We start from the raw sequence: 17,181 nt of genomic DNA, 5'->3' as shown, positions 1-17,181 counted from the left end.
GAGGATACGGTCTGCGATTGAAGGGGGATAAATTCTGAACAAATCTACCCAAACACTATTTCAGTGAGCGAACAGTGAACCTGTGGAACAGGCTCCTTAGAGAGAGGGTTGAAACAGGAAGTGTTGATTCTTTCAAACACAGATTAGATAGTTTTCTTTTAGGAAATATCATTATGGGATATAGTACATAGGTAGTTTGGGATATATGCGCACGCGACTGCCAGGAAGGCAAACTAGATGGATCTTGGTCTTTTTCGTAAGCAATTCTAATGTTATGTTCTTATTTTTAAAGCAAAGCCCAAGTACAACTGATGTGGGCAGGCGAAGAATGTCCCAGGTGTTCTCATTATCTGCGTTGAGATGGTCAGGTGCAATAAATGGCCTCAGTGTCCCTGAGTTAGGGAGGGGAAAATCAACTACGCCTCATCATCATTAACCAGACACTCTGGGTGGGACACTACATACCTGGATGCTGGGAGTGGACAGGAATGCACTTGGATCTCATGCCTGCTGACACTCACTGTCTAGTCACACACATGAAGAATTGATACCTGGATAAGGGACCCCCTTATGAGCCCCTTGGAACCAGAACAGAGACTAATAATAATAAAAATAATATTGACATTTGGTATGGCTCTTTTTACATCAGGAGGACATCTCAAAGCACTTCACGAGGTTATACTGTAAAGTGACTACGTTTTTTAGGGGAATGTATTTATCCTGATAAAAATGTCATACAGCCATACAGAACAGGAAGATATGTGCTGATTTAACTGAACTTAATCAGTATAGAGGTAGGGGCACTGCAACGAGTCGTAGGAGAGAAAGAAGCGAGTATCTCCTGATGTCTTGGTCAACAATCCTCCAAAATAAAATTGGTAATTCACTTCATGGCTGTTTGTGGGACATTGCTGTGCGCAAATGAGCTGAGACGGTCCCCTAAATACATCGACAGCATGCAACATAGATCCTCTACTTCACAATAAAATTCCGCAAATCGCTTTGAGTTATGCAATTAATTATTAATGTTAACACATCCTACAAATTACCCCACAGTGTCAAATATCCCCTACCTACATCACAGAAAACATGCCACATGCTGTCTTTAATAATAATAATAATAATCCTTGCATTTGATATAGCGCTTTTCACATCGGGAGGACGTCCCAAAGCGCTTCACAGAACACGCTGTAAAGTGAATTGACTGTATATTTGTGGGCGAACGCGGCAGCCAATTGGGCACAGCAATGTCCCACAAACAGTCGTAGATTGAAAATGACCAATTTTATTATATTGTTTTTGGTTTTGGAGGGATTATTATTAGGCATGTGGAGTAAGGAAACTTGCCCAAGGTTTCGCCCTCTGCCTGGAATTGAACTCAGGTCTCTCGCTTGCAAAGCGAGTGCTCTAACCACTGAGCTACAGGACTCCACTTTAACCCTAACCTTGCACTGAGTTTAAAGAATGAAACGTTATCAGGGCTCTTCAATTGAAAAAGATCAACAATCACTCCTATTTAAATTCCGGTTCTTAATGTTTGAGACTGCTTCATTGAGTTAGGTTGATCTGTCAGAGTAACAAAACAGACTCTTGGCTTCAGGGCCCTGAAGCAAGTTTGGACCCAGAAATTAACAACACTGGGTGTATTCCTGATTACCATCTGGTGGCCTTTTCTGCATGTTACTTTTGTGAAAACAGGTTTGCACTCAGCTGTATTGCCTCCTGGGCTGAAGCAACCTGATGACCCTAATCAGCCAGTTAGCTCAAACATAAAGAATGGTCACTTGGGTGAGGTAGTAGGGTCACTGGGTGTCTGGTACTGAACCACATCACAGAATGTTACATCACAGAGAGGGAGCATTCAGCCCATCAAGTCTGACCCATGAGGAAATACATCACCATGCGTAAGGGTATCCAAACCAGACAGAGTTCCATGCATCCCACCTACACATGGAAATCCCAGAAATAGATTGTTGGAGTGGATCGCGCACTCTTTCCCTGGAGGAACACACCCTGCTTACCTAATTCCAGAAAGTATTATGTGCAAGTTGGCAAGAGTCAAGGTTTGGGGGATCCCAAGTCTGAGTTGAGGTACTGCTGGAGTCTAACCAGCTAAAACCACATAGCTTGTCATTGAGAGCACTGCCTGGCAAGTTTTCCTGCTGCGTGTCCAGCTAGGACCATCCTACCCATTAGGATTTTGGCTTGCAGAGTTAATGAGAGCTGAGTGGGAAGACTCCGTGTGCCCAGTGACTGGTCTGCCCTTCCAACTCATGCCAGTGAACCAGGCTGGCTGTGCTGACATCAGCAGTGCCATGGAATACTATGTACCCACCCACCTGGCCCAGGACCTGGACTAGCAAGACAGCCACAGAGGGCTGGATCGATTCTGACATTCCATTGCCAAACATGTCACCTTTGGAACCAGTACAACTCCAAGGAGACACTGCTTACCTCCCCCTCAAGGAGAATGTCACTAGTTGGTGGTTTTATATCTGGCAAGTTTGAGCCCTCACTAGGTGGATGGCAGTTACCAGGAACTCCCTGCTTACTGGTGCGCAACACAGCTCAGCATGAAATACTTGAGAGTATTGGCACCATTTCCTGTCCGCAGCTCGGACATATGTACCTTCCCATTGAGTTATAGTTCCACCAATTGAGGTGGGGAATTTAAGCAACAGCTGGTTACCTCTCGGCAAACCAATCAATAATCCAGGCTCCGGATATAAGAACACGTGTTCAGGTATTCGGACTCCAGGTAGTGCTTTCCAACAGCCATCGGCCCAAGCTTCAGAGTTTCCTCATCAGCTATCAGACGGATATCTGCCTTTAGCGTGATGTGATGACCTTTACAAGACCGCTTGCAACATGCCAGTCACCTTGATGATCTCGAGGTCCAAATCCAATGCGGTATACCAGGCTTACTCAGCACCAGCTGCTTTATCCAGGTCCTCATGTGAGAAACTTTTGCAAATAGACATGCCTGCTGTGAAGTCCACTCCAGGGTGGTTATCCACAAGCCATGGGGCATGCACCCTTCTTACTCAATTCCAGAGAGTTTTAGGCACCGTTTGGCAAGAGTGAAGGCTTGGGAAACCCAAAGTATTCATTGGGGTACTGCTAGGGTTTAATAATCTTTGTGGTTTTAGCCAGCCATTACAAGCACTGACTGAAAGTTTCCTGCTACTTGTCCATATAGAACCACCCTACTCTTTGGGGCTTTGGCTTGCAGAGTTAACAGAAGTTACATGGGAAGCCGTGTAGCAATATACACTCTGGGGTCCCTCAGCCTGGGTTTGAGGCTTGACTATACAAACTCCCTGCTTGTCAGCCTCCCCAACTCCTCCCTCCATAGGCTGTAGATCATCCAGAGCTCTGCAGCCCATGTCCTCTCCCGCACCAGGCTCCGTGACTTATCATCCCCATCCTCGCTGACTTCACTGCCTTCCCATCACACAAAGGATACAGTTCAAGATCCTGGTCTTCTTCAAAGCCCTATACAAATGTAATTTTTTTGTTGTTGTTCTCACCGACCAGTGCGTAATATTCTCCAAAATTAGGTAAGGAAGGTGTACCCTCCAGGGAGAGAGTGCACATTCCATTCCACTTCCACATATGCAGAACTCTCAGTATGGTTTATATACTCCTTTATATATCCCTTGTGTGTCAAAGACACCTGGCTACCAAAACAACATGAAGATAAATACTAATCCAGTTTTGAAATTGGATGGAACACCAACCATATTTATAATAGTCCAAACCACAGGAGAAGATGGTCCCTCTGGAAAAGACAGGTTCTCGAGGGGCCATGTCATGAAGTGGGCAGTTCCTTTAATAACCTCCTACCTCAAATTTACACTGACCAGACTGGATTTCAGAAGTTTCTTGCGAGGGCATTTCTAACTCACAATATCCACCAAGAAAATTCAAAGCAACAATATTTTCAGAGTAATCAGTATGCACATTTTCTAAGAGCAAAGTGGTAATTTTCTTGTGCGCGTTAAAGTGAAGTACAAAGCAGCATGAAATAGAACACTTCTCTAATTTCAGGATTCAGCGTCAGCATCATGCAATGGCTGGATACAAACAGGGTAACTCGCTGGTAGCTTTACTCACTCATGGAGCAAGTTTTTATTTCACAGCTCCTTACGGAGTCAGCTCTATTTATATTACATGTGTAGTCTGAGATGTAGAGTATCATCTGCAGTTGTATTCTTTTCTTGGAAATAACAGAGATGTTCATAGATCCTGGATCAAACAGGTCATGATTATTTCCATCACTTAGCTGTAATGTTACAGATATACAGCATTATTCAAGCACCGTACAAAAATATGACAAACAAAATTAGTGCTTTGAAAATGATGGAATGCGAGCTCTCCCAAATTCTCAGTTGGTAACGTCATTATCTATAATGAAGTGGAATCATACAGGCACAGGGCATTTCAGGTTTGATGCCTAATTCATGCTGAATTTGTTGATCTAGGCCAGAGCACAAATAGGGCAACTATATTTCGCCTCAGCATTGCTGAACGACAGAAAGGAAAACATGCCAGTTTCCAAATCTTGATCGCCAAGAAAGGAAGTTCTTCCATTTTTATTAATCTAATATAGGAAAATCTCAAAGTACTTTGCAGTAATGACAGTAAAAAGTGCAGCAGATATTTTGCAAACAAAATGTTCCGCCCATGGTAGAGCATAGGTCGGGGAACAAGCAAAAGGCCTGAGACAGCCAGGCGAAAGTGTGGGTCAAAGAGGAGGTATGAACAGGTTGGAGAGGTGGGGAAATGCTGATTTTTTTAAAAATCCTATTGTTCACTTCTGTAAATTCACCCTTACTTAAAAATTTGAGGAAGCCCTGCAGCTGCCTACACTTAAAATTTGTATCCAAGAATTTAATAGTCACTTCCTCTGCAGTAAATCCTGTGAAGCACTTTGAGATATCCTCTTTAAAGGCGCTGTATCAAATATTTAATATTATTATAAAATAATAACTTGTACCTAAGAAAGTCTGCTTTACATGACAGTATTTCAAATCAGCAAATAATCTCAATCAATTCAAATTAAAAACAGCCTTCAACAACACATTTTAGTGCAAAAGCATCACTGAAGTTTATATTTAACAAATTACATTTTTCAATTAAACTGATGCCCTCAAGTGCAGAGCTGTGTGCACTGTATAAATATTGATGAATACACTTTACATAATCCCTTCAAAAAAATAATCATTTGGTCACTGAATCCATGACTGTTTGGACATTGCTGTGTGCAATTGGCTGCTGCATTTCACCCACAAGATAGTCAATTCACATTACAATATATTTTGTGATGTGCTTTGAGACGTTTCAATTATGTAATAAGGCGCTATATGAAATGCGAGGATTATTATTGTTATTACATATCGTTTTACATTTCAGCATTGAGATTCTCAACATTTTGTGGATTGATTTATACCCTGAATATGCAAATTTCTCCCAGAGCTCAAGGAAACAGCTATTCAATGTTTACCATGGTCTTTTTTTTAAAAAAGCAGTCTTAATCTGGTGCAGAAAGTATTTTATCTCCAATAATCCTTCCAACGGTGAATCTTAACCCTCATTTCCAGTTGGAGCACATGCACAACTCTTTGCATCCTGGATTTAACTTAAGTGTAATAATAAACTGCAAAGCCAAGAGATGTGAGAGTAAATAAAGTAGGAGGCTCGCAGTAAGCTGTTCAGGTCCAGCCAGTTTTAGACTCTTGATTGGATTTTACCTACTTAATTCTGCAAAATGCTTACCAAGGGTTTAGCAGCTGGTGCGTGTGAGAGTGGGTGAGGTGAGTGTGAGGATGGGTGAGGTGTGTGCGTGGGTGGGTTTAGTGTGTGTGACAGTGGGTTTAGTGTGTGTGAGGTGTGGGTGAAGTGTGTGTGAGGGTGGGTGAGGTGTGGGTGAGGGTGGGTGAGGTGTATGGGAGGGAAGAGTGGGTGAGGTGTGTGCAAGGGTGGGTGAGGCGTGTGTGAGGGGTGGGTGAGGTTTGTGTGAGGGTGGATGAGGTTAGTGTGAGGTGCTTGTGAAGGTGGGTGAGATGTATGTGAGGGTGGGTGAGTAGAGTGAAGGTGTGTGAGGTGTGTGTGAGGGTGTGTGAGGGTAGGTGAGTAGCGTGAAGGTGTGTGAGGTGTGCATGAGGGTGAGTGAGAGTGGGTGATGTGTGTGAGGGTGGGTGAGGTGTGGGAGGTGTGTGTGAGGGTGGGTGAGGTGTGTGAGGGTGGGTGAGGTGTGTGTGAAGGTGTGTGAGATGTGTGTGAGGGTGGGTGAGTAGCATGAAAGTGTGTGAGGGTGAGTGAGGGTGGGTGAGGTGTGTGTGAGGGTGGCTGAAGTGTTTGTGAGGTGTATGTGAAGGTGTGTGAGATGTGTGTGATGGTGGGTGAGTAGCATGAAAGTGTGTGAGGGTGTGTGAGGTGCGTGAAGTGTGTGTGAGGTGTGTGTGAGAGGTGTGTGTGAAGGTGTGTGAGATATGTGAGGGTGGGTGAGGGTGTGTGTGAGGGTGGGTGAGGTGTGTGAGGGTGGGTATGAGGTGTGTGAGGGTGGGTGAGGTGTTTGTGAGGGTGGATGAGCTGTGTGAGGGTGGGTATGAGGTGTGTGAGGGTGGGTGAGGTGTGTAGGTGTGTGTGAGGATGTGTGAGGTGTGTGTGTGTGAGGGTGGGTGAGGTGTGTGAGGGTGTGTGTGTGAGGGTGTGTGTGAGGGTGGTTATGAGGTGTGTGAGGGTGGGTGAGGTGTGTGAGGGTGTGTGAGGGTGTGTGTGAGGGTGGTTATGAGGTGTGTGAGGGTGGGTATGAGGTGTGTGTGAGGGTGGGTATGAGGTGTGTGTGAGGGTGGGTATGAGGTGTGTGAGGGTGTGTGTGAGGGTGGGTATGAGGTGTGTGTGAGGGTGGGTATGAGGTGTGTGTGAGGGTAGGTATGAGGTGTGTGAGGGTGTGTGTGAGGGTGGGTATGAGGTGTGTGAGGATGTGTGTGTGAGGGTGTGTGTGAGGTGTGGGTGAGGGTGGGTGAGGTGTGTGTGAGGGTGTGTATGAGGTGTGTGAGGATGTGTGTGTGAGGGTGTGTGTGTGGGTGTGTGTGTGGGTGGGTGTGTGTGAGGGCGTGTGTGGGTGTGTGTGTGTGAGGGTGTGTGTGGGTGGGTGTGTGGGAGGGTGTGTGTGAGGGTGGGTATTAGGTGTGTGAGGTGTGCGTGAGGGTATGAGGTGTGTGAGGATGTGTGTGTGTGTGAGGGTGTGTGTGAGGGTATGAGGTGTGTGTGAGGGTGAGGATGAGGGAAACCCAGTGAATATCCAGAGCACCAGCCATTGCACGACAACACCGGGAGCCCAGGCCGCCCCTGTCCCTCACCCCCACAGCCCACAGCCGAGCCCTGTGCCACACACACACACACACACACACAGACACACAGACACACACACACACACAGACAGACACACACACACACACAGACACACACACACACAGACAGACACACACACACACAGACACACACACACACAGACAGACACACACAGCCACACACACACAGACAGACACACACACACACAGACAGACACACACAGACACAACAGACAGACACACACACACACACACACACACAGACACACACAGACACACACACACAGACACACACACAGACACACACACACACAGACACACACACACACACACAGAACACACACACACACACACACACACAGACAGACACACACACAGACCAGACACACACAGACACACACACAGACACACACACACACAGACACACACACACACAGACACACACACACAGACACACACACACACACAGACACACACACACAGACACACACACACACACACACACACAACAGACACACACACAGACAGACACACACACAGACACACACACACACAGACACACACACACAACACACACACACAGACACACCACAACACAGACACACACACACAGACAGACACCACACACACACACACACACACACACACACAGACAGACACCACACACACAGACACACACAACAGACACACACACACAGACACAGACACACACAGACAACACACACACACACAGACAGACACACACAGACACACCACACACAGACACACACACCACACACACAGACACACACACAACACACACACAGACAGACACACACACAGACACCACACAGACACACACACACACAGACACACACACACACACAGACACACACAGACAGACACACAGACAGACAGACACACACACACCAGACACACACACACACAGACAGACACACACACCACAGACAGACACACACACACCACAGACAGACACACACACCACAGACAGACACACACACACCACAGACAGACACACAGACACACACACACACACAGAGACACACAGACAGACAGACAGACAGACAGACACACACACAGACACACACAGACACACAGACAGACACAGAGACACACAGACACACACACACACAGACACACACACAGACACACACACACAGACACAGACAGACACACACACAGACACAGACAGACACACACACACAGAGACAGACACACACACACACACAGACAGACAGACAGACAGACACACAGACAGACAGACAGCAGTCAGCGCGATCGCCAAAGGACATCACGGCACAAATAAAAAAGATAAAAGTAAAACACAACACTAACATCACTAACAGCCCCCGAGCCGTCACCTTCCTCCACAGCCGGAAATCCCCCCCACGCCGGTGCCGCGTGTAATAGTGTCCGACTGTGGCCTCACCACAGGGTTCCGAGCAACGACGACAACTGCTCCTTCTTCTGCTTATTTTCTGTGTGTGCAGTGTTCACAAAGTCCTGTTACCCCCCCCCCCCCCCCCACCCACCATTTTTTTTGCACACACACAGTGCACTGACCATCCACTGAAACGCGTGGAAGGACGATGACACTTTGGATGGGGCAGCGCAGTGCTTCGTTGCATTTCGGTGCAAGTGTTGTCACTGTACGTCGCGGTCCTGATGGTCGGTGCGAGCGCCATCACTTTCGTGGCAGATAATGATCCGTCACCACGTTCCCGGCGCCTCGGGACTCCCGCCCGACCTGAAAGGCGCTTTATAAATGGCATTTTGTTGGTGTTGTTGTTGTTCGATGTGAGATCTTCCGCAGCATATGGACTCGGTGACGAGGAAGTTACTGGTGGCAGACGTTCTTACACGCGGCGCATCTGCCCACGGAAAATAAAAATTCATCGTAATAAAAAAAACGCGGTAACCATCCTTCACGTGCAATAACGTCTCGATGTGGACAAATCTGTCGGCATCAAAGAAATGTTGAGAGTGACAGTTATGTTCAGTACAATTGACGTGGATTGGGCCTTCCGCCTTTCTGCCCCAGTGCTTTGGGACTCCATCCCACATTCCCTTTGCCTCGCTCCCTCCCTTGCCTCCTTCAAGACGCATCTCAAAACTCTCCTCTTTGACCGAGCCTTCGGCCGCCCTCCTACCCTCCCTGCCTCCACCCTCCCCGATCCCGACCCCCAGCTCGGGTCCAAATCCCTGACTGTCCAGCGTCTTGGGACATCCTCCCCACGTGAAAGGCGCTATACAAATATAATTTTGTATTGTATTTAAAATATAAGATGGAGTTGCACTTTAAACTGAGATCTCCAACAGGGTTCCTGTCTTAGCTCAGTTGCAAGGTTGGTAAAAAACAAATATTAATATTAATATTAATCCCTACTCAAACATTAAGATAACTTTTGTTTCTGTAAATATTAATTCTTACATACTGAAGGGAGCTACATTTTAGATTTTGTTTTTTTGCTGTATCTTTGTGGTTCTCTCTTTGGAGTCCTGTAGCGGTGAGAGCATTTGTCTCCCAAGCGATAGGACCTGGATTTGATTCCCGGGCAAGGCGAAACGTGAGACAAGTTTCCTTAGTCCACATGCCTCTGTTTACCTAGCAGTTGTTATTATTACCTTTAGCTGTGTTGTTTATCCCCTCTGTTCTCAGATTTTTCTTTAGCCAATTGTAAACAAAACATAAGTCACTGGGAATACTCAGCAGGTCAGGCAGCATCTATGGAGAAAGGAAAATGAGTCAACGTTTCAGGTCCATGACCCTTCGTCAGAACTGGGGCATGTTGGGAGAGAGAGGCTTTTAAGGGCTAACAGAGAGGGGGAATGCAGGGCAAGGAAGACAAAGGAGAAAATGGGGTAGAGGGCAGAGGATGGTGAGTTAAAGAGGTGTTAATGATGCAAAATTCCCTTGCCTCCTTCAATACCCATCTCAAGACCCTTCTCTTCGACCATGCTTTCAATCACCCTGCTTCCCCCACTCCACCATCCCTGATCCCGTCCCCCAGCTCAGGTCCGAAACTCTATCTGTCCAGCACCTTGGGACGTCCTCCCGACGTGAAAGGCACTATATAAATGTAATTTTGTTGTTGTTGTTCTTGTTCTTTACAACAACAACAAAATTACATTTATAGAGCGCCTTTCATGTTGGGAGGACATCTCAAGGCGCTGGACAGTCAGGGGTCAGGACCTGAGCATGGGGGTGGGGTATGGGTGAGGGTAGGCAGAGAGTTGGGAGGGCGACCGAAGGCACGATCGAAGAGGAGGGTCTTGAGACCGGCCTTGAAGGAGGCAAGGGAGGAAGCGAGACGAAGGGACTGTGGGATGGAGTTCCAGAGTGTGGGGGCAGAGAGGCTGAAAGTCCGGCCACTGATGGTAGGGCGGGTCGGGCGGGAGACAATGAACATTCCGGAGCCTCTGAACGGAGGGAGCGGGCAGGTTGGTAGGGAGTCAGCAGGTTAGAGAAGTAGGAGGGGACAAAGCCATGGATGGCCTTGAAAGTGAGGACGAGAATCTTGAATTCGATTCTCTGGGGGATGGGGAGCCAGTGGAGTCGGGCGAGAGTGGGAGTGATGGGGTCGCGGAGCCTGGTGCGCGAGAGTACATGAGCTGCAGGGTTTTGGATGATCTGCAGCTTGTGAAGGGAAGATTTGGGAAGGCCAATGAGGAGGGATTTTCCATAATCAAGCCTTGATATGCCTAATGCGTGGGTAAGGGTTTCGGCAGCCTGAGGTGGCAGAGTCTGGCAATGTTGCGGAGGTGATGTCAGGCAGTGCTGGTCATGGCACAGATGTGGGGGGAAAGGACAGTTCAGGGTCAAACAAGACACCCTGACTGGTTTGATGAGGTTGAGTGTGCAGCCGCGGACGCTGATGCTGCCAGCGCCCGAGGTGCGGAGGCACTGGCGCGAGCCAATCAGGAGGGCCTCGGTCTTGCTGACGTTCAGTTGGAGAAAGTAGTCCCTCAACAAATATATTAACTCTATAAAGACAAAGTTACGCTGATGTGAAAGTATTTGCACACTTAGAAATCATTTAGATTTATTGCTGCTCCACTGATATAAAACAATGGGGGAGTGGGGGGGGGGGGGGGGAATGTAGTTTGTGATATATTTATCACCAGAAATAATACTGCATTACCCCAACACCTATTATTTCAATCTCACTAGTTAAGTGTTGTGTCAAAAACACCAACAGTTACAACTGAGATGCAAATAAATATCACAAACAATTAATTGGATCTGTATTCATGTTGATTTTTAATTCTTAATTACAGCAGATTTAGCTTGTGTACCTCATTGATTTAGCTTGAGAGTTTCAGATAGAGGTTCTTATGCAGATTTATTACCTGGCAGAACTGATCCCCTAAGAAATACATTGATTGCCATTTTAGCCGCTCAGTCACCAATTGCACTCTGGCTAGAGGTTGGGAAAAAAAAGTAACAGCAAAGAATTTTTTAAAAATGTTGACACAATTTCCTTCCACCAGAAGATTGTAAAACAGGCTGTAAAATTGTATGTGACTTATTCAGTTTTTATATTCTATCTTTGAACCTTGAAGTGGACTATTCTAAGTTCAAAGACAAACTGTAAAATATAGACTGGATCATAAATAATTTCTAATTATTATCCTCCGGGAGTAATGAACAGCCATTAACAGAAAATGACACCAAAGTTGAACAGTCATGCAGGCTGGGTTTAAGTTCAGGTCAGCCTTTGACTGCACTCCTTTTTCGCTTCCTGCCTCTGAGATGTGCCTCTCCTAAGACCCCAAATTCCACCTACTCTTAGCCTTAGTAAGGAACTTCTTAATATTTAATATCATGCAGGAATGTGAAAAAACAATCTTAAAGTCTGCTTTAATTTGGAAACTGGCTTTCTTTGGTTCTTCAACCGGTTTCCAAATTAAGACAGAATTTAAGAAATTTCCACTCTTTTGCACAGGTTCTTTAAACTTTAAGTCAAACTGGCCACACAGGTTAACACTAGCTGGAATTTCATGCCTCTGATGACATTTACCTCCGACCCCCACGACCCCCACCCATACACGCATTTAAGATTTGAAGTTCACCTGGTTGTTTAGAATTCTTAGTGTGAATGAGGGCACAGTGTTTGCTAACCAAATATGTCATGTAACTGACTTTTTGTTGACATCATCATACACATTGGTTTTACAATGTAAATCAACATTGGGAGCAACACAGCCAAAACCAATCATGTGCTCTTCCAATAAATATCTATTTTGTTTTTTTAAATTGCCAATTTTTCTTCTCCAACAGTGACCAATGTATTATTATAATTTGGTTACTCAATCCATGACTGTTTGTGTGACACTGATGTGCACGATTGGCTGCTGCGTTTCACCAACAAAATATACAGTCAATTCAGTTTACAGTATATTCTTTAAAGCGCTTTGAGATATTTCAACAATGTGATAAGGCACTATATCATTGCAAATTTTTTAAATATTATATTGTGCCATGATAGTGCTTAACTTCTGATGTGAAATAAATAAATGTAACTTGTTGTTGTTGTAGCTTTGGGCACACACTTTGCTAACACTGAGTTCTGAATCTGAACTGCTCCATCATGGCAGAGTAATAGTTTGGTGATTAAATACCCATAGGAAGGAAAAGTAATTCCAGGCCCCTATATCATGGTTCCTACCCGGCATTTACAGAACAGTACTGCAGTTCAACGGATTTGGGATTAACTGCCTATATCTATCCTCTCAGCATCTGAGGGCAGCAATTGCATTAGGGGAACATAGAGGGTGAATATTTTTTTAAAAAAAGATTAAAATAATTAAAATTGAAACAACGCTTTCCATTTAGCAGGCAGATAGGGTGGGCAGCATTTTGTTATTCGTTTGGAGTTACTACAGGAAACCACAAATTCCTGTATTTACTTGTTATTTTTGTAATAGCCTGCCCTAGATGTTTCGAGTTGAGTTACTTCCTGAACCACACGGGCCAATTACAGGAAAAATAAATCTTCAACCATTGTTTTCTATTTATGACTAATCTAATGGTGATCAAAGCCACTTACTACAACAGATTGAGCTGTACAGTATGAAATGTAGTTAATGTTTGCTTCTTGTGAGCAAAATGCCTAGATAAATTTACATGTGGCACACCACCGCAATAAACACTTTATTTTACTAGCCACAACTTGTACATATAGTACGTCAACAACAACTAGCATTTATATAGCACCCTTCATGTATGGTAGTGTTTTGGAGGGCATAACTGTAGCGGAGCTTGACACCGAGCCACAAAGAGAGTAATTGTAAACATGGTCAAAGAGGAACATCTTCAGGAGCACTCGCCTCGCAAGCGAGAGGACCTGGGTTTGATTCCCAGGCAGAGCAAATGTTGGGCAAGTTTCTTTCTCCTCTGTTTACCTAGCAGTAAGTAGGAACCCGGTTGTTAGTCGATTGGCGGATCGCTTTAGCCTGGGGTAATACACCCTTCAAAAAATAATAATAATTTGGTCACTCAATCCATGAATGTTTGTCGGACGCTGCTGTGTGCAAATAAGAACATAAGAACACAAGAAATGCTAGACGAAAAAAACTAAGGTCCATCTAGTTTGCCTTCTATCTTCCTGGCGGTTGCATGCACATATGTCCCAATCTACCTATGTACTATATCCCATAATGTAATCTGCTAAAAGAAAACTATCTAATCTGTGTTTGAAAGAATCAACACTTCCTGCTTCAACAGTCTCCCCATGGAGCCTGTTCCATAGGTTCACTATTCGCTCACTGAAATAGTGTTTGCGTAGATTCGTTCTGAATTTACCCCCCTTCAATCGCAGGTCATGTCCTCTGGTGCTGTGGCTGCTGTGCTTTGCCCACAAAATATGCAGTTAATTCACTTTACAGTCTACTATAATAACATAATAATAATTCTTGCATTTGTTATAGCGCTTTTCACGTCTTCTAGACATCTCAAAGTGCTTCACAGAGTATACTGTAACTGTATATTTGTGGGCGAAACGCAGCAGCCAATTGCGCACAGCAGTGTCCCACAAACGATCGTGGATTGAAGTGATCAATTTCTTATTGTTTTTTTTCTTGAGGAATTATTATCAGGCGTGTGGAGTAAGGAAACTTGTGCAAGGTTTCGCCCTGCTGGGAATCGAACCAAAGTCTCTCGCTTGCAAGGCGAGTGCGCTGATCACTGAGCTACAGGACTCCATAATTATTCAGTGAAGCGCTTTGAGATGTCTCAAAGATGTGATAAGGCGCTATACTAAATGCAAGGATTATTATTATCATGTCGTTGAGACGTCGCAAAGCACTTCACAGGATTTTACTATTAAGTGCAGTGATTGTGTATTTTGTAGACAAACCCGCCGGAATTAGAATGACCAATTTTATTTGCATGGCGGGGACGGGGGACGGGGGGGGGGGGGTGGGGGGCTGGTGGTGGTGGGGGGGTGTGCGTGGGGGCGGGGGGCCGGGGTGGACATTGCCCAGGACATGGAGGGAGCTGAAATTTTCCTTCAGAAATTCACTTCATTTTCTACCCAGTTTTATCCTCTGGTTTTTTTTTCGCAAAGAGTTTGGGATTTCTTTTATATATATACATACACACACGCACATATATATATATATACATATAAATATACAAAAAAAACACCGCTAAGAGAGAGGCCTAAAAAAAAATGCAAATGGTGGTTGCTTGTTTGTTGTAGTTGTTTTGTTGTTGTTGGTTGTAGTTGTAATAGTAGGAGTAGTAGTAGTAGTAACAGTTGTTGCTACTGTGCACACACCACACATCCCCAACGCCAGATTTAAAAACAAACACCATCCCGCTCAGCCACTCAGCATCTTAGCCCCGCCCCCCGCCCCGCCCCCCGCCCCGCGCCTGCGCTCTAACAATCAGCCTCATTGTTGGGAACCACTGACGTCACGCGCCATTCATTCCACTGCCGCCGACGAGTCCACCACGGGAGTGAGCAGGAGGGGTGGTGAGTGCGTCAGTCAGTTCCACACACACACCCGTTATGGCTGCACACCGCGGCTGCTGCACGAGCGGTTACATCAGTGGCGGCTCTTTCAGAGAGTCGGTTTGCAAACGCGGTTCGGGTCAAAAGAAACCATTTGTTGAAACAGTTCAGCGGCTCTCCCCCCCCCCCCCCCCGGTGGTCTGCCCCTCACCCCGGGTGCTGAGTGTGTGTAGTGTAGTCGGGCGGTGACGTAGCTCTTTGTTTACACTCAGCTCAGCGTTCAGTCAGTGCTGAGGGCGGGCGGAGCGCGGGCGGCCCCTGCCACTGCCCTGCACTGCCACTGCCCTGCCCAGCCACTGCCCTGCACTGCCACTGCCCTGCACTGCCCAGCCACTGCCCTGCACTGCCCAGCCACTGCCCTGCCCAGCCACTGCCCTGCCCCAGCCACTGCCCTGCCCTCGCCAACAGCCCCGCTCTTGGCTGCCCGGCCACCGGCTCTGGGTGGGGGGGGAACTTAGCACCAACTTTGTGGTCGGAGGTGTTGTGTTGTGTCGTGTCGGGGAGAGAAGGGGAAGGCAGGGAGGAAAGAGGAAGCGGCGTGGCAATGTTTTCCTTCCCTGTGAAGTGATCACCTCGCCCCCGGCTGTGGCCATTTGTTTACAACTTTTTTTTATTTTTTACTAAAAAAGAAAAGAGAAGAAAGAATCGGGGCCCGGGATCCCCTCACCCCCGGGAGCTTCAAGTCAGTACAAACACAGCAGCAGCAGCAGCAGCAGCTTCCTCCCCTCTCACTCACACACAGACCCCATGCCGCGGTGCAGGGAGAGTTTCCTGCTCCTGGAACAGGCCGTCACCGTGGAATCCAAGGAGATCGACGCGCTGGTGGCGAAGATCGGGGAGACGCTGCAGCTGCAACGCAAACCCAGCGGCGGCGGCGGCGGCGGAGGAGGAGGAGTGTCGGCCAAACAGCAACAGCAACATTACCAGCAACAGCAGCAGCAGCAACAACATCAGCATCAGCAGCAACAGCTCCAGGAGCCGCGAGTCGCAGCCAAGCGCCGCATCTGCTGTATCAGCCAACAGCGCAGCAGCCCGTACCGCATCCCCGCCCCGGCCCGAGCCCTCACAGCCCGGGGCTCCCTCTACACCGACCGCAGGAAGCGAGCCGCCGCCGAGCAGCACACGGACCCTCACCACATGCTGCAGGAACTGATCCTGTCCGGGAACCTCATCAAGGAGGCGGTCAGGCGGCTCCACGCCGAGACCGACTATGTGAACGGCTTAGCCGACGAGCTGCAGTAGGAGAGCCCTGGGGAGGGGAGGGGGGGAGGGAGGGGAGGGGAGGGGGGGCCCGTCCTTTACTGACTGCCACTCACCCACAGACAGACAGACAGACCAGCGAGAGGGTGAGGGAGGGGGTGATGGTGAGGGAGGGGGTGATGGTGAGGGAGGGGGTGATGGTGAGGGAGGGGGTGATGGTGAGGGGGGGTGATGGTGAGGGAGGGGGTGATGGTGATGGAGGGGGTGATGGTGATGGTGAGGGAGGGGTGATGGTGAGGGAGGGGGTGATGGTGAGGGAGGGGTGATGGTGAGGGAGGGGGTGATGGTGAGGGGAGTGGTGATGGTGAGGGAGGGGGTGATGGTGAGGGAGGGGTGATGGTGAGGGGGGGGTGATGGAGGGGGTGATGGTGATGGAGGGGGTGATGGTGAGGGAGGGGTGATGGTGAGGGAGGGGGGTGATGGTGAGGGAGGGGTGATGGAGGGGTGATGGTGATGGTGAGGGAGGGGGTGATGGTGAGGGAGGGGGTGATGGTGATGGAGGGGGTGATGGTGAGGGAGGGGGTGATGGAGGGGGTGATGGTGAG

At 47.4% G+C, this 17,181-nt stretch overlaps 2 protein-coding genes across 3 annotated transcripts in view; one reads left to right on the top strand and one right to left on the bottom strand.

Moving 5' to 3' along the window:
• The window catches only part of LOC103175135 (dpy-19 like 4), a 49,600-nt gene extending 40,731 nt beyond the window's left edge, over nucleotides 1–8,869 (bottom strand). For both annotated transcript variants that reach the window (XM_007887924.2, XM_007887926.2), the window contains exon 1: nucleotides 8,694–8,869. The gene's annotated coding sequence lies outside the window, so the exon portion shown is untranslated. The remainder of the gene's footprint in view (nucleotides 1–8,693) is intronic.
• Nucleotides 8,870–15,777: 6,908 nt separating this feature from the next.
• Nucleotides 15,778–16,618, top strand: LOC103174308 (glycogen synthase kinase binding protein). Its single transcript, XM_042331667.1, is given in 3 exon segments — nucleotides 15,778–16,281; nucleotides 16,283–16,335; nucleotides 16,368–16,618. Coding segments are annotated over 3 exon segments (462 nt in total). The 5' UTR covers nucleotides 15,778–16,123.
• The last annotated feature ends 563 nt before the right edge of the window (nucleotides 16,619–17,181 follow it).

This window comes from Callorhinchus milii, unplaced genomic scaffold (assembly GCF_018977255.1).
Source record: "Callorhinchus milii isolate IMCB2004 unplaced genomic scaffold, IMCB_Cmil_1.0 Scaffold2, whole genome shotgun sequence".
In the NCBI taxonomy this organism is placed as follows: Eukaryota; Metazoa; Chordata; class Chondrichthyes; order Chimaeriformes; family Callorhinchidae; genus Callorhinchus; species Callorhinchus milii.
Note: the sequence above shows the minus strand (reverse complement) of the source record. Positions and strands in the feature narration are given on the sequence as shown.